Raw genomic sequence first — 26,430 nt, 5'->3', positions numbered from 1 at the left:
TTCAAGCTTCATTTTTTTTTTTTTTGGATACTAATTTTGCCGGAACTCTGCTACAGTTCATTGTAGGAGATTCCTTGTCCTATCTCTCTAAAACAGCTCCTTGCTCCTCGGTCTGAGCAGCTCCAAAGCAGCTACGCCCTCCTCCACATCTGTGCCTCGAGGAACTGGGCCTTGGAGAGGTGTTACACAGCACAGCCCGTCTCTCGTTAGTGTTAAGGGTTTGAAGCCTGTGCGTTTAGAAATTTTCTAAGTCTGAATTTCTAATTCATTGACTGAATTTCCACCATCCTTGATACTTCCTGCCAGTGTTGCGAATCCACGGGAGATCAGTCCAGATAAAAATGATGTTGCTGTTGAAACACAAACAACCCTCCTCCCTGCTCAAATGTAGCAACTCTCCCAGTTGACCCAACATCTAATTTCGTAGAGTTGCAGGAGCTCGTAGGTCTGAGGGACTTCTGGAGGCCACGTGGTCCCAAGCTGCTGCTCCGGGCAGGGTCTGTTGGACAAGGTCACTTGGAATCTTGTCCCGTTGAGCTGTGAGCCTCTCCACTGATGGGGATTTCACCACCTCTTTGAACAACTTCCCCTATGCAGCCACCTTGAACTGAAAACATCTCGTCTTTAGATCTGATAGAGCTTCTTATGTTGGAACCTGTGTGTGATGTCTCTTGTTTCATCCCTGCACCTCTGGGAAGAGTCTGGCTCCTTTTTCTGTATATCTCCTTCCTAGGTAGCTGTAGAATTTGGGTGGACAGAAAGATGTTGAGAAACTGGAGGATTTGAGTCCTGGTTAAATTTTCGTTATGAAACACAGAGTGGACATTAATGTGACCAAAAACGACACTCGTATTTTAGGTCTTGCTTGTTTCCTATTATAGGATTTTTGTAAGAGACAACAAGTCCTTCTCTAAAATGTGTCAGGAAGATGTTGTTCTTCCTGTGGGTGGTGGAAGCTTTTGTAGGATTGCAGACCATTAATTGGAGTAGAAATTTTGTAGAAATCCTTTATTTTGTAGGCACTGTGTAAGGCCAGTAGTTGGATTACTTAGTGTATTCTAACCTGGAAAAAAAAATGCCGTGTAAAGTTATCATATGTTAATATGTTAATAAACTTATATCTAACCTAACAATTTGGGCGGATGTGGCCGATGGTAACAAGGTAATAAAACTCCTCCTATACTTTTAATTTAGGATTCCCTGTTCTATTTCCTGGTATAAATATTGCAACAGCTGGAACAAGTTCAAAGGAAACCTTTGTAATATAGTTCATAAACCCAACATATTTAAGAGGCTTTGATTTACTACTTAAATGGGCAGGTCTCCTTTTCCTTTTTATTTATTTTTTTTCTTTACAATGTGCTCAAAAAAACCACTGATGGAATTAAAATTTGTCCCTCCTTTTTTCTTCCCTCCTCCTCAGATTGCAGCTATTCTCAGGAAACGAAAACTTGACTATTATTTGCACAAACTGCTACCTGAGATCTTGCAATCAACTTCCTTTCTGACAGCAAATGGGGCCTTGTATATTGCTTGCTTTTGCATTCTAAGGTTGGTATACTATCATAAAAATTGAATGTTTTTTAGTGGAAAGCTGTTTTTTAATGTAGCTTCTTAATTTATACAGTTTCTTTTTGAAAATAGGCAAGTTTGTAATGAATAGGAGTAAGATAAGCAACAATTGTGCCATCGTCTTTCTCTCTGGGCTTGCCAATTCAATATGCACATTTTTATTTTGCAAAATATTCTTTTGTAGAATCTTTTGAGTTGATAAACAAGTCACTGCATTTGTTTTGTTTCCCTTTCTCCTTTTTCCTGATTCAAAAAATACATTTGCAGTAAGTGCAAATATATGCTGGTGGATACCCAAGGAAACTTGATCTTTCTATTCTGCAGAGAATTGTTTTAAACTGATTTTATTTGCTTTTTTTTTCCCTGGTTTCCAGATGCAGGGGCGGTGATGAGTTTTAATTATCCTATACTCAATGTAGCCTTCCGAGTTTATATTTTTCTTAATTATGGTCATAAATGAAGGAAATCCCATTATAGCTCCTGGGGTTTCCTTGGGGGCTAGTAGAAAGTAATTGTTTTAATTTGAACCTTTATAATGGCACATGTCTGCTGTTGTTAGGGTGAGAGTAGCAACCAGCTCTCTTCCTGAGAGGTGACTTTATCTTGAAATAACACACTTTTGCCACAAAGTCAATGGCTTAAATGCAGTTTGTTGTCCTCTGGAGTAGTTTGTTCAGATAGAATTGTATGTGTGGTTCTCCTTCCCCAACCTAAAATATCTCTGCTTATTAGAGTCATTATTTTGGAAGTTGTCAATGGTCAGTCCTTTTATTCTAGCTTGCATGTTTCTAGTTTAAGCTGCCTTTTTTTGGATACAGTCTTGCTCTGAAAAATGATTGCAAATGGCACATCTGAATTTATAGCTTCTTCCAGTTAATTTTGCCAGTAATTATCAGAATAGTTAAAAATGGTCCTTCTTTCCTGTTTATGAACATTATGTTCTAGTTCTGAATTATACAGCCTTTTAAGAATGAGGTAAGTTATACTTATTGTAAGGGCTATTATGCAAGGACATGTCAAGCCTACAGACGCTGTGGATTTTTGGGAGTTATCTGATGCAAACGCAGCAGCCTCTTTCAACAGTTGATCAAACTCTGCATCTGCAGCGAGGCCTCCCAGCCGCCTCGAGCGCCCCGAAAGATGGGAGAGGAGCTGGCCCAGGAGACACGAGCAGCTCCTTAAAATCAGTTATTTGGGAAGTTCAAAGTGAGTTTTAAATTTAAGTAAAAAAAAAAAACTCTAAGGAATTAGAATTTTTTCCAAGTAATCTAACTTTTTTTTGTGCTGTTTTATTTTTGCTCTTCTGAGCGTGGTCTTCCTTGCTGTGCCGTGCAGCCGCCTCACTGCAATGCCAAGGATGTTGCCCTCTAAATTTAGCTGGGGTGATTCTAAGTTTTATTGTTTTCAGCTCTTCCTCTAATGGAGATTTCACAGAATCCCAGAATGGTTGAGGTTGGAAGAGACCTCCAGAGATCATCTAGTCCAACCCCCTGCTCCAGCAGGGACACCCAGAGCACAGGGTGGCATCCAGGCGGGTTTGGAAGATCTCCAGAGAAGGAGACTCCACAGCCTCTCTGGGCAGCCTGTGCCAGGGCTCTGTTACCCTCACAGTAATGAAATGAAGTTCTTCCTCACATGGAGGTCCAGTTACACTGCAGATCTCTGGGCGGCGTGTCGGACACTATGGGACACTTCTTAAGTCCCCTAATTATGGGAAGCAAAAGAGGGAAATAGTGGATAGATTCAGGTGCTTGAACTGCTGTTCTTACAACTGTGCAGGCATGTAGCAAACCTATCTCCTGAGAGCTGTGTGATTCTTCTGGTGCAAAGTGACTTCTGTGATGAGTTCTCATCTGCAGCACAGTCTCTGCTGTAGGGTCCCTGCAGACTCCCTGTCCCAAGGGACTTGGAAATCAAAGATGGGGAAATAAATGACTCTGTTCAGCTGAAGTCACTAACAAGACAAAATAATAATAAGGAAGTATTTAGGAAGGCTTATACTTAGAGTTGAAGTGTATGAAAGCCCAATTATAAGAAAGGACCATTTGGAGACTTTATGATGAGAATAAAATTCTGGACCTTGGCGATTGAATGTGATATTTAAGAGCCAATAAATGGCACTTTAAACAAAAAAACAGTGGATAACATGGTTATTAAAAAATCTGCACTTTCCAAATTGTTAGTGCTGCCTGAAGGAGCAGTACAGAACTGCCTGACCTGATTGTTGTACAGGTTCCCACATGGCTTTTGTCGAGACTTTTGGGAATCAGTAAATCATTAATTAGTGGGTAAAATATGTAAAACAGAAAGAGGGAGAAATAATCAGTTTTCATGATAGAAAGAGGTTGGAATAGTGTTCCTGCTCTGTTCTTTGTTCTTCAGAGACGTTAAAAAAATCTGGAAAAACGAATGAAGAATAGTGTGAGTGTTTGCTTGTATGAGACTATTTAGGATGTTAAAAAAAAAAACAGTTTTGGAAAGATCTGGCAATTAAAATGATATGCTGCATTTGATGTTGACAAGTGCAAAGAAATACATACCAAAGGGCAAAAAAAGAACAATTCTACCCATACACAATGATGGGCTGTAAATTAGCTACTTAATGAGGAGGATGTTGAGAGCCATCATGGATAAAGGCTTTGAAAAGGTCAGTTACTGCTTGGATATGGTCAAAGAGTGTTACTTGAACAGAAGCTGAGAACAAGCCATAAAAGGTTTAATAGTCTGTAAAAACGCATGCTCTATTTGCGTGTTGCCGCTGGATGCTTGTATGTACCCTGCGAGAGCTGCTCCTGAGCTCCTGGCATGGAGAAGTCCTTCCCTCGGAATGTGCTCCGTGTCTCCGGCGCGGGAGCCGCGGGAGCTGCCTTCCCTCATCCCCTGCGAGGTGGGAGGCAGAGGATGGGATTGACTCACTGCACGGAGACTTCCCTGCTTTCCTTTCTTCTCCCGGTTGGTTGAGGGAGGGCGTCGTGTGATCCCTTGAATCCGTTGCTATGTGTTGCAGTCTAGGGGTGTTTGACTTTTCAGCAGCACTTGAGAGCAGAGTAACTGTCTCCTTTCCAGGCCGGATTGCTCTTTGCTGTCTCGCGTTTCAATGCACGGAAGAAGTAGCACTAGAGCTCTGGTGTTTCACACAGCCGTGGCCTGCTTGCCACGGCGCAGAGGTGCTGTGAGAGCGTGGGCACAAGGGTTGGATAGAACAGATGTGTGCGATGTGATCGTGCGCGCTGCGCTCTGGGCGTCTTCTCTAACTGTAGAGCGTGTTCTGGCCTTGTGGGATAAGACCACCTCAGTCCAAGCCCTTGTACGGGGATGTGTGTGTGTTCTGTGGAGCTCTAGCCAGCTCGGGCCTTCGGGCTGGTGGAGAGTTTCCTACCAGCGTTGTTCTGGGCAGGAGAGTTTGCAGAGAGCAGGAGCAGCAGCTCGGGAGCAGCGTTGTGTGACAAGCTGCACGCGCTTCCCTCCTCTTCCTCGCCTGGGATGCTGGGCCAAAGTGGCAGTTGCTGCTTTGGAAGCAGTTGCCTTTTTGCTGCTTCTGCACTGCCAAGGAGATTTATTGACAGGTCTCCTAGGGAAAGCAACCCCTTCATCTGTTTGCACCTTTTTCAAGTCCGAGTAAATCACTAGTCACTGTCTAATGACATAGAAAACACTCCATAGAAAATAATTTTTGGCCTTCTATGAATTAATAAAAGAGGTTTTCTGGTTGCCTTTGTACATGAATGTCTAAAGTCTGAATAAAGACCTAAATATGAAATTTAATTGTCAGTGAGAAGCCTGGCTTGTGCTTGTCTCTTTGATGCTTTTCCACTAGGAAAGCCCACCAAAATTGAAACAGCTGCAAATATTTTCAAGGATGTAATATTTTAGGCAAGAACTTGCCATTTAAGTAATTTCAAGAATTGTGTAATGTATGCCCTCTCCATTTCATAGGTGGGTAAAATTTCAAAAGAATCTAAATCCAATTGCAGTAATGACTTGGGCTGTGGATAGATGGTCTCGTTCTGGAAGGGGTTACTGTTACAGTCGCCTGTTGCTGCGCTCCTGCAAGGGGCCGTATCAGCTTCTCCTGATTTCCTGTAGGCAAAAATAGTCCTGCTAACCAGGACCAGCGATTTAAACTGCTTGAGCTGACTTGGCTGATTCTTATTTTTGCTTCAAGTGAATTAGGGATGTGCACAGAGTGCTCTGCTGGCAGATGAGTGGGGATGATGATCTCTGCCTGTGTGACAGGCTGGCTGAAATAATAAAAAGTTTTTTTTTTTTTTTTAAAAAGTTTTCAGTTTTATTAAACAAATGGAAACCCCATGAAGACACTGTTAGTCTAGCACCTAAATTAATTCAGTTTGTCCATGAACAGGTTCACTCTAAACTCAGCCTTACTTATCAACCACTACTGTTCAATGAAGAGCTTTCTGCATCACCCAAAAAAGAAGCATTACTCCACATTCCCACTTCTAACTATAGAGCATGTAATAATGGCCATAGAAATAACACCACCACCGCTTATTCCAAAAATTTAAATGACTTTCAGTGGGCATGTTATATTTTCACATAGTGTAAAGTATTGTTTGCTTTTTTTTCTGAAATCTTACCACATTAAACACGTAAGCATTAGTAGAGACCCTCAAAACCATGCAGAAAGAGATCAAATTCCTGCTTCTTTCCTACAGAGGAGACGTTTATGTTATTTGACAGGTGTGCCTAGTGAGATGTGGTCATACTTACTACACAGTTTAAAAGGACTTCTCGGAAACCTCATCCAGCCCTTGCTTTCCAAGAGGGTCCTAGTAATGACCCTCAGCTCCTGCAGCGTTTGGCAGTGCCATCCCGAGGAGTCACCCACGCGCAGCGTGTGGTCGTGGCTGCGTCCTGGCTGCCGAGGCACCCGCGCTGGCTTCCTCGTGAGCTGGGGCTGCCAGGGCTGTTCGTGCAGGAGCAGCGTGGAATGGAGGAGTGAGTTAACCCAGACAGTGTGGAGGAGTTATCTTGGTTCCTTCTTTCATGCTCTCAGTGAGAATTTCCACTTAAAAAGCCTTCCTTTTCCTACCCTTTGTGTTTGGCATTTGGTTTGTTGTATTTTCCTCCTTTTTAAAGGAGGCTACACTGCCTTGTGGCCCCGTGTGCTGCTTGGCTGATAGTGTTACTTGCTTGAGCAGCATCCCTGTACCTGAAGTCCTGATTGGAGTCAGTCTGGAGATGGAGGTTTTTCCTGCTTTAAGTGGCCAACTTATACAAATATTTTTGTACATATAATCATTATTTAGTTATTTGTTTTTTTTCCAATATTTTTTAAAAGGAAGAATTCTGATCCTTGAATTGTATGGGCTTTTAAAAGAAACTCTGATCTTGCTGCAAAAATTGAGACTTTCAGTTGGCCCTCCCAGGACTGGGGTTTTGCTGTTGGATCAAGAGCCGAGTGAAGGTTGATTCCTTCCCTTATAGTAAATGAGTGACTTCGTGTTTTTAATATTAGTTCCTCTGTCTAATAATGTATATTGCAATAATTTGATTTGATTTTCTGGCTCCGCTCATTTTATTATATTCCCCAAAATTCACGTCTTCCTGCACATGTATTTGGAAGTCTCTTGGAGAACTGCTTTCTTTAAGAAAGAAATCCCTTAAATGAAAGGGATATGTTAGTGTTCAGGAGTGTAATGTTATGAAGCACCTAGGAAGCCCCTTTGAGAACTACTAAACTGTAAAAAAATATACCAGGATTAGCACTTATTTAGAAATAAAGATGAATATAAAGGGGGTATAATTAATGTTAATGGTAAATAGCCCTAATTTTATGGTAAATTGCACTATGTTGCATGTCAGTTGCTCTGTGTCTTTGCATGTAATTTGCATGTAACTTGTCTTTTCAGGAAACTGCTTGGAAAATTCTACTATTGGTCTCCTGGCTTTGGTGCTGCTCTACCAGCTTCATATATGGCTATTCTCATCGAAAGAAAAAGCAGGTACAACCTGTGTTTATTTGTTTTCAGTTTTATATAGTGTATTCCTCCTTTCTGTCATTTGGTAATTCAGTCATTTTTGTTTCAGAATGCTGGAAAACGAATTCGTTTGAAATAGTATATTTGGTAGCCTAAATTGAAGTCTAAGAAAACACAGTAGAGAAATAATTTATAAACCTACAGCTTCTTTAGCTGTGAGTTTTATTTGTCCTTGTTTAATGTCTAGACTGGTTGTCATTGCCCAAATAGGCTCTGTGTGTGCGTGATTTCTTTCAATAGTCTTTGTAGTTGGTCACAGGGAAGGAGTTTGCTAGTGAAAGTTACTGATGACCTGAGTTGACAATATGATTTTAGGTAATATGGAGGAATAAGAGGATTTTCTGTGTTTGAGGGAAAATGAGTTAGAAGAGGGTGAAATGTTGTTACAAAAAGCAAAACTTTTCACTTAAGGAAAAATGCCAGACCTCTGCTATCAACAGGAAGGTCATTAATTAAAAAGATTGTAGTGGGGGGAAGAAAAGCCCGGAGTGATCCAGGGCTAATTGAATACTGCATTTTGTGACGTGCCAGTGGAAAAGTGGTGGATGAAATCTTGGGTTATAGAATGCGTGCATTTTGAAATACAGCTCGAATTGGAAGCTTGTAGCAACAGTGCAAAATATAATGCTCAATTACATGAAAATGATGCTTTAATCATCCAGTAAGAACACTTTAATCACGGTAGAGAGAATGACAGAAGGGTAGGGTGAGGAATTACTCTTCATCTTGAAATAAAATGGGAATTTTAGGGCTAGCAGTGATGTGAATATGCTTTTAAGCACTGTGGGTATCTGAAACATCCTTATACGGTCACTTTGGCATGGCTGCAGATGCACACACACCGTGTTGCCATCTGCCTGCCTGCCCCCTGTATGGCTGATGAAAAAAGTATAGTGAAAAATCAGAGAGGTGGGGGAGAAGTCCTGGTTTTAGTTCATAAAGATACCAGAATCCTTTAAATTGCAAGTAGCAGCTGGCAGCAACCTCAAACTTTCTCTTACTCTCTTCCCTAATGGATACCTTGTTTTAAGTCCTTCACAGGCATTTGCTTGCCCAGCATCCTTGTCAGTCCTAGACTTTGGAACAAGAAGCTTGTAAATCAGGTGTCCTCTGAGTGTTGCACCTTGTGTGTTGGAATTCTACCTTAGAAATGCTAAGAAGGGTTAAATCTCAGCCAATTTTGGCTGCTGGTTGTATCATAAGATAGTGTTCCTTATGCAGGTATTTTTCTCAGCATCTTATTTCTTTTCTCTGTATTTATTTATTTATAAAACTCCAATTTGGGTCATATGCTAAAAACAAACAAACAACCACCAGTACCTGTTACTGTTACTGAACTTCTTACATGGAAAGAAAATGTTCTTGTAAAGGACGAAGTACTGCTGTTTCCTGGAGAAATGGATGCAGTTCATTTGAATATGCTTTTTTTCTAACTCTTTTTGATGTTGGCAGTAGCATCAACATTTTCATTACTCTTAATGTATATTAAGTTTAGAAGTGTAAAATGGCTGTTATATTCATTCCACTAAGCTGCCTTAGTAAATGGTTGCATTAATTTTGTTAAAGTTTGTATGGGATCATTTTACCACTGTTCTCCTTTACTCCTACAGATGTTGTGTCAAGCTATCTAAGGAGCAATTGTACTATTTAAAATTTTGCAAAAATGAAAAAATGACTATTTTCTGTCTATCTTTTGACTGCTTTTTGAAACTCAAAGTTGTTTTTTATTTTAACATCTATTAAGTGGCGTGAACAGGAATGGAGGCTGTTGAGAAGGAAAGCTGTGGCTCAGAATGAAAGACAGTTTTGCTTTGTTGTACAAGCACTGAGACTGTTAGAAGGCAAGGAAATAACTGAATATATTTGCTAAAATCATTTTGGAATGAGTTGAAATGTTCTTTGAGGCTTTGAAGCCAGTGTGTTATTCTACCTTACTACATCGGTTGTATCTGATTTCTGAGACCAAGTCTGGTAGTTCAGTTAGGAGCCAGCATTTGAGGTGTATGAGATGAATCTCGAAGCCAAGATGGAGCTCTCTGTGTTCTGCGTCCCTGCTAACGCTCAGAAACATTGAAGTTGTATTTAGCTAATAACTAATCAGCAGGCTTCACTTTGTTGGCTTCTTGTCTAAAATATAATGCGCTGATGAATTTCAAAAGCTATAAATAAACCACAGTTGGGTTTGTAATGAAATTAATTGCCTTGCTGCCTGCCTAACCATTTTACCATTCGCGCACTATGTAAGTAATTAAGCCAGAGAAGTCTTAACTGCAACTACTGAGAAGTGCTGAAAATCCCTGTGGGATTTCCCGCTCGCCCCGGGGCTGCAGCAGTGTCACAGACTGCCTGTTAACGTTACAGCGGCGCCTGGCTCGCCGCGCGCACAGAGTTGGGTCGCTGATGGATTTATAAAACCCAACGTTTAGGGCTCTTATAATTTGGTCGTAAAATCGGGCTCTGGGCTACTATTGGCAATGTGTTTTTAGCTGAAAAGTTTGGGTGCTTTTCATTCCCCCCAAAAAAGCTTAGTATACTGGAATTTTAGAAAAATATTTACAGAGTCTGCATGCATTTTAGAAGTGATACAATGCATGTTAATAGAGGACATCTCTGTGTATGTTTAGTGTTGCTGGAAACAGAAATGTATGACCATATATTGCTTACATAAATGCTTTGCTTAGTTTTCTAAGAGCAGTGTGGAGTTTTTTGCATTTTTGCAAATGTTTGCATATTTGTTCTTCTTGTAGCACATCCGTTGCTGTTTAGGTTTCCTTGCTTGCCAAAAATGCCCAGGTCTCCCATGGGAATAAAGGCAGAGCGTGGCAGCGTGGCAGTGGCAGTAGGTGTTGTTATGCTGTAAACAAACGCAGCCTTCTTGTGGTTTCTGCGGCTCTGTGCGTTTAAATACAAATTTTGTTTTTTTTCTTTTTAATAGTGGTGTGGTGTATGTAGACTCGAGATGGCAATTCCCCTTTCTCCGAGGGTTTTACAGCTATTTAGATTGACCTTGAATTGTAAGGAAGCCCCTGAATCACTGCAGGGAGGAAGGGAAAAGGGGCAAAGAAAATCAGGACGCAGCAGCTGCTTTTGCCAACCCGAGTCTCGTGTCCCGCAGGTGAGAGACGAGCGAGGGGGCTGCGCCGTGGGAAGGCTTTTCCCTGGGACTGTGGAGGTGGAGGAGCCTGGCCCGCTCACACGAGCACCTTGTGTTGGGATCTGGCACACAGAGCCAGCAGGGAGAACAAATTACTTCAGTGTTTACTCCCCTAGAGTGTTTATGACTCGGAAACGCGGAGCTAAGCTGTAGCAGGGACAAGCGGCTCGTTTTGTTTCCAAACCAAAGCGTGTTCAAATGGGTGCTTCATGGCCTGCTTTGGGTGAGGGATGGCAGCCGCGAGGTCGGCCTTTGTTGTGCGTTCGGAAACGTTTGGCGGCGTGTTTGGGGAGCTGCTATGGCCTTAATCTTCAGTGCCATCCAAAAACCCACCTCGGTCGATGCCTGCCCCGAGGCTCCTGGAGGGAGGGAAGCCTTGGGGTTTCCAGCTGTCCGGGGCGCGGGAGCAGATCTGTGACGTGTGTGGGGCTGCGGGAGGTCGTGCCAGCAGGTAGGGCTGCCAGGGCTCTCCTGTTACAGCGTTGCGTGTCAATTCCAGGAAAAAAACCCCTGAATTTCACAGAATTATGGAATGGTTGAGATTGGAAGGGGCCTCTGGAGATGGTCTAGAGCAACCCGCCTGCCCAAGCAGGGTCAGTGTACAACCAGTTTGATGAATTGCGTGGAGTTAAATCAATGCAGTGAGCAGACTCCAAGCTGTGAACGTGGGATGCTGTTAGGTATTACATGGAGGGGAGATCCCAGAATGGTTGAGGTTGGAAGGGGCTTCAAGAGATCATCTAGTCCAACCCCACTCTGCTCAAACAAGGACACCTGGACACGGGGCACAGGGTGGCAGCCAGGAGGGGGTTGGATCCTTCACTGCACTGCAGCTAGACTGAATTTCACTCTTACCTGCTCAGAAACCTCCCTTGTGTATGGTTTAGAAGTGAGTGAGAAACCAGTGACTACTGTAGTCTAATCTTATGAAGGGAAAGAGCATTTAAACTTTGTACAAATTAGGTTGTAATGAAATAATAGTAACTTTCATTGCTAATCTTTGGTCTGAGTATTCTGGCGTTTTTAATCTGCCCCATAGCATTACACTTAATCCCTCTCCTGAGCTGTTCATTTTTGCAACTTCTTGGCTAATTGTTATGAAATTTACTTCTCTTCTGGGACGTTACACAGATGAAACTTTTTTTGGTTAAACTTTATCGTCTCATTTTTCAACTTCTTAAAAGCAAAAGTAATTATCATCTGCATTCATTTAAGTAAGAAAAAAATGACCATGGGGCCGGGTTTCCTGGAAGCGTGGGGCAGGCTGCAGGATTCATATGTACCTGCGATTGTCAGTGTCCACAACTGGCATGAAGGAATGAGAAGATAAGGGCCAGTGTAAATCCCATACCCGAACTGCGGAAGGGTGAATGTGGCAGAGGAGCTGGACAAACCTCCACGGCAGACGGTGCAGGTAACGCGGCTGTGCGGTGCTGTCTGTAGCACTTACTGTGCTGCCTGTTCCTGCTATCCACGGTGCCCTGCAGACTGCGGCCGGGTCGCATCCTCCTCCTTGGATATTCGGGTCGGTCACGCAGAGACACCGGCCCTTGCCACGTGTCGCCTATGTCCTCCATTTGTAAAAGCAGCTGCCCAATTGAAACTGCCTCATTTAATGAACTCTGGAAACCATTTTGTCCTTTTTGCACTTTGAGTACGTGACTCTACGTACCTCTTGCCACTTAGGCAGTTTACACATCTCAAACTTCTATGTGACTGGAACTGGCAGGGAGCGTGGCCGTGGCTTTGTGCCTGCAGCGCTCGGCGCCGTGCAGCCTGCGGCTGGACGCGGCCGCCGTGGAGCTCCGCGTCCCCGCGCGCCCCGGTGCCGTCGTGGCAGCGGGCTCTGCGCTCTGCCTTCGCTCTGCCTTCTCAGCATATGACAGCAACTGCTGTTGCAGTCCTTCCTTGGCTGGAAGTAACTCCAGATAAAACACTACAATACCGAATGCTGTTGAACACTGCATGCCTCCGCGAGGCTGACCCGGGTTTCCACAGTCCAGGTGCTGAGGTAGCTGCTCCGTTCTGTAGGCTCCGCTCTGGCAGGCAGGAGACACTCATTTGGCCTCCCTTGGCCTAAGCCAACACCATCTTCTGCACTGATCTTCGGTGCCTGGTTGCTTAGATGTAACACGCAGCTCCCAGAGGGGGAATAACAGATATTTTGTTAATAAGGACCAAACTTCAAGCACTGCTCAGGTGAACTGGCAACAGTGCTGGCTGATGCAGCAGGGAAAATCCTGACATTCACCTTGTGAGAGAATGTCCAGGCCTGCTGTGCCCCTGCTACAGTCGCCTTAGGTCTTTTGAGGGAACCTTCTCTCACAGGTTCCTCAGCTCTGCTCTGGGGTTATCATCTTTTAAATAGTTCAGATGAGAGGTGCTTGGAAGCTTTTTTCTACCATGTGAAATGCACATAGATCCTGTTTCGGGAATAAAATATATAAATAACAAGCTCCTCTAATTTCATAACGCTCCTAGAGAATTAGCTGTGGTGACTCGTAGCTGAAGCCTAATTTGTGCTGGGGAGTGTCCTTTCCTCAACTCCTGCGGGGAGGTGGGAGCCTCCTCTGGGCAATGACCTTCGTGCCCAGCCACACAAGGGTTTCTGTGGTCAGAGATCCCACTCCATTCCCCTGGGCACCGAGGAGATGCATTTAATTTCCTTTAACTCCTATGAATTACAGAGTGTTCCTTCTGATCAGATGACCTCCCTTCCAGATTGAAGCTTCTCGATAACGCAAGTGTGCAGTGTTAAAGCAGCCTGACAGAAAAGCAGGGAAAGCAGATCCTGGCGAAAGAAGGACAAGCATAAACCAAGTTTCATAAACCAAGTATTTGTCCTTGTAATCCAAATGGGTCCTGCCTTGGCAAAAGGCTGAAACAATGTGAAAACTCTGGTGGCAAAACATCATTCAGCTGCTTCAACTTGTAGCTGCATCATTCTGCCCCAGCTCTGTTGCATGGTTAGTACTTCGGCTGTGTTGTTCAGCAATGATTTTTTTTTTTTAGTGTTTTATTTAATGTTCAGCAAACTGTATTTGTTGCTCAGGTATTGTTATAAAGAGTTTTATGTGGTTCCTTCTCCTAGGGTCCCTGCTGTGACACAGTAGTGACTGCTAGGGCAAAATGCACAGAAGTGATTGCTCTCCCTTGCTGAGGATCCCCCAGTTTTCTCAAAGTGGTTGCATTTTCCAACCTCTGTGATGGAGAGGCCAAGCAGCCTCCGTTGTATGTGACTGACAGGGTGCCCAGGGAAAAAATGGGGTGTTTTCTATTTGGTTGACTGAGCTGATGATAATGATTCGGTATTACTGTCAACAGACCAAAGAAAATATTTTTTGTTTGTTTGTTTTTTTGGAGGATATTTTTGGTCCTGTCTAATGCCTTCCATACCAGGTAATATTCATATTTGAAAAAAAAAACCTCTCAAAATCATTCACTTCTTTTCCAGAGATTTAATTTGTTATCCTCTGTTATCAACTCATCATTCCTTTTATGAGACTAATCTGAATTTTTATCTCTTGAGAAATCTTGGGAGGTCAAACCCCCTCTACTGAAGAGGTTTGTTTTCCCTCTGAAGGTCAGTCTTTGTTTTGACTCCAGCTTGATAGACACTAAAGAAGTGGGAGAGGAGGAGGGAAGGAATAGTGGAAGAAAATCTGTATAAAATTAGAGTATAAAACAGTTCAAAAATTAAACATTCGATGTTATCTTGCGGTGTGCTAGCTGAAAACTCGGTAAGAGTTATTGGTGCTAAATTAACTGGAATGTATTACTATAAATGTGTTTTCTTTTTGGCTTCTGTCCCTTTCTATTTTCCTCATACTATTTCTTTGGCATGTGCTCAAATCATAGACCGTGTGGAGTTTAATTTCTTTTCAGAATAACAAAATCTGAGTATCTGGGAGGAAAAAAACCCACAATTTGTTTAACATGTAGCATGTTCAAAGCAAACATTTAGTTTTGAGCAGCTTCACTTTCCTTTTTTCCCAAACTGTGAAATGTCTTTTTCCTCCTTTAAACAAAGAAATGTGAAATGGAGATTTTTATTTAAAAAAAAAAATAGGTTGTGGATCCTTAAAACGTGTCTTTTGACATGAAGATTTGTGCTGGCACATTATCTTTGTGTGAAAGATTTGCTACTAGTATTCACTAAGCTCAAAAACTAATCGTTTTCTTCTTTTGAAAACTCATTGCTTAGGTCTGTTTTCATAATTTTCTGTATTATTTTGAAAGCTTATCTGTTCCTGCTGATTTTAAGTGAACTTGTGCACCAGGATTTCACTGCTGGCCGCCAGCTGTCAGTAGGAAATTGGTGGGTGTGAGAGATTAACGATACCCTCCACATAATCTGTGGCACTTCTGTTATTACAGGGATGCAATCGCAGCTTCAGATCTCTGCTTGGTTAGCTTTGGTGTCAAGCTGCTACAGAGCAGAGGAAAAGCCCCTTAATTCTGCCTTTTTATTTTTGAGAAACCTGTGATTTGTGTTTGATTTAGTCCTGCGAGTTGTAAAGCAGTGTGTTTTACAGTGTGTTTGAGGGGGGAATTCTTCCTGTTTTTGCAGACCACAAATCCTGTCTGGGGAGCCATTACAAGCTATTATGTTAGCTTCTTAGTTTATGTTCAGAAATTAGAGCCAGAGTTAACTCCTCCTTTCTTCCTTTTTAAAAAACGTTTTCAAGTTTTACTGTAGTAAATCAGGATGACAGAAGCTGTCTTTTTTTCTAACAAGAGGACAACTTGCTCTCCATAGCTGCCTTTGAATCTACTGCTTCTTTTGCAAGTACTTTTGCACGAGGGTTTCTTAAACATTTAGAGAATAAGAAAAATGATTTCCACTTAAACCAAGGTGATAACTATTTGAATATGGAGCAGACCCAACAAATGTGCTATATTTACTGTTTATGTGTAAGATTCAAATTGGAATTTGTAGGAAACTTGCCAAATTGGTATTTTTTCAGAACGGCAACCTTCGCCGTATTAAGCTATATGTGGTTCAAATCTTGTCACGCAGGTCATGAGCAAAACAAGTTCGAAAGTGAGAGTGGGGCAAGAGGAAGGCGCCTTTGGCCTGGGCCGTTGTGTAGAAGGCTTTACAGCACAGCTAGCCCTGTGCTTCTCTTAGTAGCTTTGCTTGTTTTCTCTCTTCAACTGTAAAACGCAACTTGCACGGGGAGGAACATCAGCTGCCAGGGAGGCTGCTTGAACAGAGAACCTCTTCTCTTCGTTTCAGACAGAAAGATGCTTCTTCACCCACCGTTGTGTTGCTTGCAGCCATCCCCGCTGCTGGTCGGCGGCAGCGGTAGCGAGTTATGGGGTCTGGATATAATGGCCCCACTGTTGGCACCTTCTCCTCTCTCTCTCTCATGTGATTTTAGTGCCTTGTAGCTGTGGCCGACACCTCTGAGCGGCTCTGACAGGAGGAGGTGCCTGTTTGCTGTGGGCACGCGGCTTGTGGGCACCTCGCTGCAGTCCTACTCGTTCCCACCACAAAAAACACAATCATAAGAAGCACGAAAGTCTGAGAGAAAATTTAAACAGAGGAGTGAATAGTGAGAGGTAAATAGATTTTAAAAAATTACAGCTTTTTACCTCTCCTGTGGGGAGAGAATAGGTGATAAGTATGCTTTATGCTTGTGTATGATAGATTTTGCTCTCTGCTGGAAATATTCTGCAGTGCTGCCCTCCATACAGATGCTATTTAAAGTATCCTAAACTCCTTCAGAGTGAAGCAAAAAGAATATGGTTGACTGGTGTAAAACATGCTGCTAGCATGAGCATAGTTTAAGGTTCATCCCACCTTCAGGCAAAGGTGTTGTCTTAGCTCAATAACAGCTCTATATTTAAGGTAAACCGTAAGTGTGTTTAAGGAAAACCATAAATAATCAGGATATAATCAGGATAAATAAAGAGAGAGGACGGACTTTAAAAAAAAAACCAACATTCTGATCTTCAACGAAGTGCTAGGGCAGCGAGTAGGAAAAACACACCTTGCTTGTGGTTTTTAAAATTAATGTTTGCTTTGGTTTGCTTTTCCTTGGAGCCAGAGCCCTCACCGCGTGTGAGAGGAAGGTTCTTGGAGGTTTTGTAAGCAAGAAGCAGCGCTGAGCGGCCTCTGCCCGGCCGCGCGCTGGCTGGAGCGCGAGCAGAGCTGCCGCTGCTGCTGCTGCAGCGCGTCGGGACGTACCGCGCGCCTGGCCGCCGACAACAGAAATATCCAGAAATTCATCTTACTGATTTCTTTGATTTTTGAAGTGCTGTTGATTAAACAACAGGCAATAAATGTTTAATCTGATTCCTATTTCCTGCGTTATCCATTTCAAGTCTGGGTTGGCTGCTTGTTTATACTGTCTAATAGGGATTTGGGTCACTTGATTTCCACCAGTGAGACTTTTTGTTGAAGTCCTCCAGCACGTTTAACTGTGTTTGTGAATCAGAAGAAAGCATTTTGAAACGCCATGGTTAGTTCGACCGATTTGTCGTGATTCAAATGTGAAATGTTAAAACACCAGGCGGAGGCAAAGATGTAGGCAGTGCCAGTGTCTGTGCACGTTCTTGGACAGAAGCAGGATGCAAATTATTAAGGTAAGGAGCATGACCATAATTTGTCGGTGGCTGTGGCGGAAGGACCTGGTAGTGTTTTGAAGTGGCGTTTCACCTTCTTTGTGCTCAGACCTGCTGAGGCAGAAGGAGCTGGGGTCTTGTCCGGCTCGCAGCAGGTTCAGCGCGGCAGCTCTTGGGAATGGAGCGTCCAGGGAGCTCTTGGGAACGGAGGCCCCGCGGCCGCTGTTCAGAGCTTGGCTGTCCTTCGTGTTTCCTCACATCAGGTCAAGCTCTCCCGTCTGTTGGTTCCTGGTGGTTGTTTTTCAGCCTTCCACTGTGCTCCTCTATCAGAGCCTGGAGGACTCCCGTCCTCGTGGGGCAGGTCCTGGTCCTGTCCTTGTGGGGCTCCTGTCCTCATGGGGCAGGTCCTGGTCCTGTCCTCGTGGGGCAGATCCTCGCTCCAGCTCATCCACAGCTTCCTTGCGCTGGGGAGCTGAGCACGGATGCAGTTTTCCACATGGGGTCTAATGAGTGCCAGGGAAAGGGGATGAATCATTTCCCTTGACCTCCTGCCTACAGCTCTGTTCATACAGCCAGTGTGCAATGTTAGGCCTCCTTGCTGTTTTTATGCTCCTGCCCTTTTAAAATTTACCCTTAATTTGCCCTTTCCTCTGGGCAGTACAAGCCCAAGAACATGTTTATAGGCCATAGTTTGAGCGCTGTTCGTTTCAGATCTTGGTTGGCGTATCACAAATTGTCAGAGTGAAATGAAACCTTTATTGGAGGAAAGTGCAAATGAACGAGGGAACTTTAAATAGAAAAAGTGAATCCAGAGAATTGGAATTGCACAGTAACAGATGACATGCCCTTTGTTAAGGAATTTGAGATGTGTCCTCTGACACACAAGGAAAGACAAACAGATGGAAGGGAGGTAAGCACTACAGCATTTTGATACTTCAAACAGTATTTTAAAAACTGGATTGCTTTCATCCAATCCCCCTTTCAGGTGGAATATATTGGACTTGTTTAAAAAACCAAAAGCAACAAAAACCCCAAACACACCTTTTTAGCCCTTTTATGGAAAAGCATGGAGCTCTTTAAGCTGCTGAAGCCGCCTGGGAGCAGAGCACAGCACGTCCCTGCGTCTCTGCCCCGCAGGTGCAGCTCTTCGGGGTGCTGGTTTACTTCCCTGTTCTAGCTCAGTGTTGTCAGCCTTTCATGAATTGTGCCCAAGCTTCCCTTTTTCTTTCCCAAATTAAAGTTTGCTTCTGTCATTACAAGCTGAGCAGGATGTGGGAGATGCTGGCAGCCAAAGTGGTGGCGGGCGAGGGCTGGGAGCTCCTGTCTTCCCTTACGGCCTTTCTCAGGGTCCTTTAACCTGATGTGGTTGTGCTGAGATGAAAATCTTAAAAGAGTTGCTTCTGAAAGAGGACTCGCATAGGGCAAAGAAGAAAGCGTGGAGGAGTGAACGCTGCAGGGATCTGTGTGCGTTAGGCTGATCTTTACCTTGGTGACCTTGCCTGCTCGTCCCCGGTGACGCTGCTGCCTGATGCGGATGCTCCCGTGGGTCACGTCCAACCCCGGGCACGTGGATGGGGCACGTGGGCTGCTGGGTGAAATGTCAGCCTCAGTATTGGTAAAAGTCCTCAGAGCTAGTAATTATATGTGTTGGAGTGATTATCTTTTGTTATTTAATCACTTCTTGTTTTTGTCATGCTGTTTCTCAGTTTTGTTAACCAGCTGCAACTTTAATGCAGTCCTTGAGTTGTATCAGTGACCCTGTTGTTTGGACGAGCTCCGTCTTTCTGCCCTGGTTTCTGTGAGTTGTTACAAAACAGTGCAATGTTTTCTGAACTTCCACCCACTTTCTTGAACAGTCGAGCTCGCAGTTAGGTCTGCCCTGTTGGCCCACGTTTGCAGGGGGACAGTTGGAGTCCTTTTCTTCAGAAACCCAGGGCTATTTAAGTCTGTGAATTTGGAGAAAACAAGCTGCTGCTGCTGCCTGGCACGAGCTCGCGCAGCCCCGAGCGGGCAGCCCGGCTGCAGGCCCTGGGGGATGATGTCAGCCGGCTGCTCTCTGCATTCCCAGCTCCGGAAGCTGCTTCCTTGTGCACACTGGATGTCTGAACGTTTTCCCTCCTTCTGACGACTTCTCATATCAGTCTTGCTGCAGCTGTATTGTAGCTTCCACTTTTTTTCCTTCCTCTTCCCTAGCCCCTTTTCCTTTCTTTGTCTTTGCAGTTGGCAGGTCATGTTTTATGCTCAGCTCTTATTTCAGTCCTGTTCAGCTAAAACTTTGTTAGAGCAAGTTCCTAGTTTACATTTTTAGTACTTACAACGTGGTGCAACACAAGTGGGAGGCTGTAGCAGCCCGTGCGCAAGTCAGAGCGCGGGGGAGAATCCCCTGTGTAAACTACGTGCACAGATAACGATCATGTTGTGCAACACACAAAATAACTGTAAAGTTATAAAGTTGTATCTGTGTATTCTGTCGATCAGTCACTGGTGTAGCTTCTCTGGTGTGTGTTTTACAGCAGGATGCTGATAGAATTCTAATGTTTTCCAGAATACTCAACATTTATTGAGTTAATAGATTAGATCCCGTGAAAAAATTGTGGCCTGCCCTCCCCAAATCTTTGGATCTGGCCTCCTATTTCCTCGCTCTTCGCTAGGGCCTCGGCTGTGGAGCCAGCACGACCGATGCGAGGAGGCTGTGTAGGAAGAGGAGCTGCAAAGTGGGGTGAAAGCCCCAGAGCTGCTAGGGGGGTAAATCCCTTTGCCTTAGATATCTGCGAAAAACCTTGATCTGGATGCTTTGTATGGGATTAGATGTTAGAAAGATTGAATAGAGTGTGCTGGTGTGTTTTACTGTTTTGGGGTTTTTGGGGGCTTTATTTTTTATTTTTGGAGGAGAAGGGGAAGTGTCTGATTGATGCCTGGGAACTACACAGTAGGAAACCTGCTGTTTCCTACTGCCCTTGATTTTGTTTTGCTTGCTTGTAGGATTGAAGCGATTCCAAGATAAGTGCTGTTAATGTACAGTTCTCCTACGTGCTTATAAATTAGGGAATGTAGAATCTTGGGGCCAAGCAGAACAAACCTGGACTGGTCCATCATGTAATAGTATAAAAATACTACACGGTATAAAGTACTATAAATACACATATTCGGTGCTGCTAGTAGAAAGCACTTTCTACTGCTTCCTACATCATAGTGCTAGCAGGACAGGTAAGGCACCCTGAGTTATGTACACTTATCACAAAGTAAAAGCCTGCACAGCAGCAGCTTCTGCGTGTTCCCAACCCAGTGTAACCCATGGCCACTGCTGTTGAGCTTCTGTAATCGTGGAAAGTGTTTTCAGGTGGGAGTGCTGCAGCTCCGGGCAGTCTGGGTGTGGGTTTGTATTTTGTGGTAAGGGCTGTGTCGTTCAAGGTGCTTTACCCCTCCGTGTCAGCTGCCCGGCTCACGTGCACTGACATGTTACTATTTATAATTTGTTCCTGCAGTTCCTTGCTGCTTTGGGTACTGTGCCATCAAGCTGCTATTTTGATTTCATACTACTTTTTTACAGGGTAGTAATGATTCATCTTCTATCAATGCACCGTTTCTTAATCTCTCCTCTTTAATACAATACTCTGTGCTTTAAATGTCCTTCAATATTCAAGAAATGTTTAATTCAGTTACTAACTCTATCATTTTTGTTTGCAGGAGAGGCCTGCTGACAATTTACATGGCCAATCAGGTAAGCACTCCTTTATTTCAAGAATAAAACATAGCCAAGATCTCTGCAAGTCTATCTTGTTTAAAATGGGTTGATACCAAGATTTACTGCCTTTTTAATCCTTCTAGAATTTTTCGTTAAGAACTGCATAATTTGATAACTAGAATTATCTTAAGAGCAAATTTTGACAGTAGAAGTTGCTTCAGAGCAAAAGATGAAATGCAGTTCACTGTACTGTGCTCACAACCCCAAGAAAGTGCATGTCTTAGTCTCCTCAGAATTAGGCTATCACACTGCTTTGTGGATGAGTATCCAACACCTGTGTGCATTAATTTTGTAGTTATTTTTTTCCAACTGATTTCAAATGCTGTACGTGCTAACATTTTTATCATCTGAATATATTGATTAAATTTTTTGACATATTCCTTACAATCTCTTTCAAATAAATGAGTAGTGAATTTATGCAAGCAGCGCTTTCTCCACTACTGTTTTCTGAATATATGTTGCTTATATGTGAATAAGCATATTGACCATATGCTTACATATTAGTAAGCACATTAAGTGCTTACCTAAGTGACCATGAATATATGGTTGTTCTTTTGAGGACTTATTATTCCAAAAGAATTATCTTAAGTTTTTATGAATTTTGGCTTGTCTAAAGAATCATAGAAACTATTAAAGGAAGGATTTCAGTGTGTGTGCTCTAAAATACAGTATAAACTTATTGGGGTCCCAGTAGAATAACAGAAACTTGGAGCCTCCTCCTTCAAGATCCAGGAGTAAAGGTGGTGGTGCAGAGCAGTGTGTTACGGCAGGGTAATAGCACTGGAGGTGAAGTTCAGACCTTCACTTCCATCCTTGTAACACACCATTCTGGTGACGCCTGCAATCTGAAGGGTTTGGGACATGAGGAGGCTTTTGGAGGTGTTATTTTATGCATGCAAACAGATAAACGTTGTGGGATCTCCCTATAAGCATCTGCATTACCAGTTAACTTTTTTCTCTTCGATTCTAGGATTTAATAATTTCTTTTAGCCAGGAACTGTTTCTTGGTTTCTTCTGAGTTCACATATTGCCTGTCATTACAGATACTCATGACTGTAGCTTATAGACCTCAAAAGTAAAGAAACTAATTTTCACCTTAAATTTTATTTTTCTACTTCTTTTACAAAAAACCTTATATAGGTGCTGGGTTTATTTCATAGCCTGTACTTTGGGACTTTTTTTCTTTCTAAGACTTTTCTAAACAGTTTTTCTAATTTGAGAAGCTGATAAATCCTTTTCTCTAATTAGATGTTCAGACCCTCAAAAAGGGGAAAGAAAGTTGTATTCCCTGATGAATAGCTGAGCTTTGTAAACTTGATGTTTTTCTTGACTTCAGAAGAGCAGCTGCCCAGAAAGAACGCGCAGAAGGGAGTATAGGTTAGAGAGATGGTGCGAACTGGATGGACCTGTCATCATCCTTTTGGAATGGAGCTTTCAGGACAGGGGGGAATTAGGTGTGCTGAAAAGAAGCACCTTTGAGTCACCACGGGCGGGAGTTACCGGTGAGCGCGGCACAGACTCGCGTTCGCCCCGAGCCCTTCGCAGCTCCCACGTTCTGCAGCGCGCGGCGCTGGCAGCGGCAGGAGGGAGGTGGCAGCTGCTGCTGTGTTGTCCTGTGGAAGGCGTTTGATGCCATGGACATGCTCTTCAGCAGCGTGGCCTGGGCCTGTTTAACCCGGAGAAGAGAAGGCTGAGAGGGATCTGATCAACATGTATAAGTATCTGAGGGGAGAATGTAGGGAGGATGGGGCCAAACTCTTCTCTGTGGTGGCCGGTGACGGGACGAGGGGTAATGGGTACAAGTTGAAACACAGGAAGTTCCATCTCCATGTGAGGAAGAACTTCTTTGCTGTGAGGGTGACAGAGCCCAGGCTGCCCAGAGAGGCTGTGGAGTCTCCTTCTCTGGAGATCTCCCAAACCCACCTGGATGCCACCCTGTGCTCTGGGTGTCCCTGCTGGAGCAGGGGGGTTGGACTAGATGATCTCTAGAGGTCCCAACCAGCCTGTGATTCTGTGTGGTTTATATTTGTCGTGGATCTGTGGTGAATTCAGAGCCACAGGGAGGGTGCTTGACAAACTCGCCCTGCTCACGGTGTAATTTCCTCGCTGGCAAAGTGCTTCCCTGCTGTGCTGCTCTCCTTTGCTGCAGAGCTTTATAGGCCTTGATAAGATTTACTCATAAATTTACTGCGCCTTTAAAATACTTTTAAATTACCTGGAGATTGCACTGAACCCTATTCTGAATGGTGGAAAAAAATCTTTTTATTGATGATATCTAGATTTTAAACCTAGAGTGTCTGATTTACGTTAGGTGTTACAAAATGGAAATGTAGAATGGAAGTGCAGTGCAACACTGCACTGCCTTTCTTGCTTCCTATAAAACTAGTGTCAATATCTGTTCATATATTCCTTGAACAAAGCTTGTTCTGTCTGTGTGTTTCATATTTTGCTGAAGTTCATATTCTGCTTTGCAGCCAGCAGTATTGAGGGTTTTTGTGTGATTCTTCATGTGCACGTTGTCCAATTACGTGTGTTGGCTATTGCTGCAGGGGGTCTTTAGGGCCACACTAGAACTTTTAAAATCAGAAAACTCTCTATACTCTACTGTCCCCTTAACAGTCCTGGACAACTTATGCTGTGCAGTGAATTGACTCGGTGAAAGGGGCATAGACGTGTTAAATTCCTTTAACGTATGGTGACTGCTTCACGATAAAGGGGTGAAGTGCAGCAGGACATAAAGCCCGAGGTCTGAGCCCTGCTCTTGTTCTGAAAGGTGATGTCTGGATTGATTTTACTCTGGTGCTTACCAAAAAGGTACAAGTAGGTGTCCTGGCTGGTGTGAAGGCAGCGATTATGTTATTTGTGCAAGGCTGAGCTCCCTCCTTGCAGTTTGTTACCGCTTACACAATAAAATGATAGATTTAAACAAGGTTTTTATGTTGTATGGAAAAAAATGAAAGAAAGTGCTTTCTTAAACTGGCCTTCTGCTAAGCTGAGGCTACTGCAGCAATGCACTTTTTGTTTTTTTTTTTTGATGAATTAGAACTGGAATTAAACATAGCAGTGAAGAATCTGTAGGGTCTTAGTTTTGATATGCAGAATCTAAAATCAACATCTGAGCTCACTGGAAGACAGTCAACATATTTTAGAAGTAAGTTAATACTCTTGAGCTGTAGCACTGAGAGACTTGGGCATTTTTAACCAGTTGTGGTCTGAGAAGTGACCTCTGTAATGCCAAGAAGCAGAGTTGCAGAAGTCCTTCCCATAGACCAGACAGAAATATAGAACCTTTAAAGTACTATTTAAATGGCATGTGTTGAGAAATTTCTAAAATCCCAAGTGCTGAACATATAAGATGATCCTTCATGGATCATATGAGATCAAAGGAATTCCAGGATTCCAGCAAAGGTGGAAGTGAAATGCAACTGCTCAAGTTATTTCTATTGGAAAAGGTGATGATATTACTATATGAGTGCCCATAAATAGGAAATATAGATGTTATATTGCAAACAGTTGGGATGCCCTTCACCGTGAGCAGCTCAGCACTTCGGGTTTGGCTTCTTAAGCTGGAGAAATCATGTTGTTGAATAAGGTGGTTGTGGTGAGGAGCAAGTTACATGCAGGGTGAATGGCTGCCTTTAATACCAAGAGAAGTGCAAGACAGGAGAGACCAGTATTATCTAGGCCCAGTTTGATAAAAGCGATGAGAAATACCAATCTGGGGGAATTAGGTTGTCATGGAAATGCTGTGCCGGAAAAACAATTATTCTCCCATATGCCGAACTATAATGTTTGTTGATTTCCTTTATCAGAGGAAAAAAAGAAATTTCCCTATGTGTCATGTTTGAAATGTAAAGTGCATCATTATATCAGAGATTTTCCTTGTTTTCTATTATGACTTTGTCTGGCTTTACACTTACAAAGTGGGAAATGTTAATACTGAGTTGATCTTGGAGGTCCCAGGTTTAGCAATACAAGGGTCGAGCACCCGGCAGCTGGATGGAAACTCAGGGCAGTGTTGCTGGCAACTGGTGTCCCAAGTGCCCTGCAGGACACAGGCGTAGGAAACTGCTCCAGTCGGAGAGGGATTCAGGAAGCGGAAAAATACAGGCTCAGAAAATGAGATGAGAAAGGTAGGAAGAGAAGTAAGCAGCCAAGTACAAGTGAAAACTAAGATGTGTGGATAAAAGTTATTGCAGCCAAAGGCCCGGGTGGGTTGGGAGTGGGGATGGGAGTGGGAGCCGGAGGGGACACGCGGAGACGGTCCCGTCTGGTCTGGTGAAAGCAGCGGGAAGGTGGGGAGGGGAATGAGGGGGGTGCAAGGAGAGGAGGGGGTGAGCTTTGCTGCAGTTGACATGAGGAGAAATTTGGCAGGAACTTATATCTATACATATATATGTAGGCATATACACACATACATACATATACATATAGAGAGAAAATAGTTTGTCCTCCACAGTTTTGTAAATCCAAACATGATGTTTTTTTGCAAAGTTCCTGAGCAAAGTTGATAAAGGTGAGAGCCTACCTAAGTAATTACTATTCCTTTTGGACATACTGACTTCTCTTCCTTTGTCATTTTAGAAATATTGCTTCCTAATATTTGGAATCAAGTTAAGAAGTCATTAAAGGTGATTAAAAGTACTGTTTGCGTTATGCAAATACTGAACTAAATAAGCTGATCAGATGCATTCTGAGGTGATGTCCTGTATATTAATTATAGTGCACAAATGGTTTAATTGAACAGAAAATATCTTGCTCTTTTAAAACAGTCCAAGCAATTTCACTCCCAAATTCTTCTTCAGTTATAGAAGAACAAATCAGGGTTCACTTTGGCCATATACCTTTGTTTATTGCAACTATTCAGTGTGAAGAAGGGGGGTTACTTGTGCTCTTACGGCTTGAAATATTTGTTCCAAAAGTGTGCTCACAATTTTGATATACATTTAAAAGGAAATCCCTCAGGATGCAATGAGACGTGAGTAGAGTAACCAGTGCACTTCAGTGACAGCCTCTGCTCCAGATACTTGTGTGTGTTTTACAGGGTGGAAGTTCTTGTGATTTCTAAATCTTCAGGCTTTTATATTTAATATTTAAATACTGCACCAAAAGCACTAGTGATATATGGTACACTTAAACAGCATGGTAGACATCAAGGCTGAATTGTAGTGAAATGTAGAACATGGTTTAAATGTTTGAGCCCAGGGGCCTTCCAACATCGCCTTCCATTAGCAGTAAATTCGTTCCTGTTGTTTCATGCTTTGGGGAAGAGGGATGTGGAGGAACGAAAGGAGACGTGAGAGATGCCAGGGCAGGAGAAAAAGCAGCAGCAGAAACCCCCTTTCCAGCTGTGCTTTTGTTGGTCCTGTGGCCTTTTGGCCGATGGC

The 26,430-nt window shown here is 43.2% G+C and overlaps 1 protein-coding gene across 2 annotated transcripts in view; it reads left to right on the top strand.

Annotated features, from left to right (window-relative positions):
• The window catches only part of TMEM135 (transmembrane protein 135), a 140,936-nt gene that overhangs the window by 11,303 nt on the left and 103,203 nt on the right, over positions 1-26,430 (top strand). Inside the window, exons 2-4 of one of the 2 annotated variants that reach the window (XM_088534984.1) lie at positions 1,424-1,551; positions 7,446-7,538; positions 20,986-21,019. In XM_088534984.1, the coding sequence (XP_088391110.1) occupies positions 1,424-1,551; positions 7,446-7,538; positions 20,986-21,019 (255 nt within the window). Of the gene's footprint in view, positions 1-1,423; positions 1,552-5,445; positions 5,509-7,445; positions 7,539-20,985; positions 21,020-26,430 lie in introns of those variants that run through there. The other variant, XM_088534985.1, reaches the window with a different exon arrangement.

Source organism: Tinamus guttatus, unplaced genomic scaffold (genome assembly GCF_059628265.1).
Source record: "Tinamus guttatus ecotype Peru unplaced genomic scaffold, ASM5962826v1 Tinamus_guttatus_pri_ptg000602l, whole genome shotgun sequence".
NCBI classification, from domain to species: Eukaryota; Metazoa; Chordata; class Aves; order Tinamiformes; family Tinamidae; genus Tinamus; species Tinamus guttatus.
Note: the sequence above shows the minus strand (reverse complement) of the source record. Positions and strands in the feature narration are given on the sequence as shown.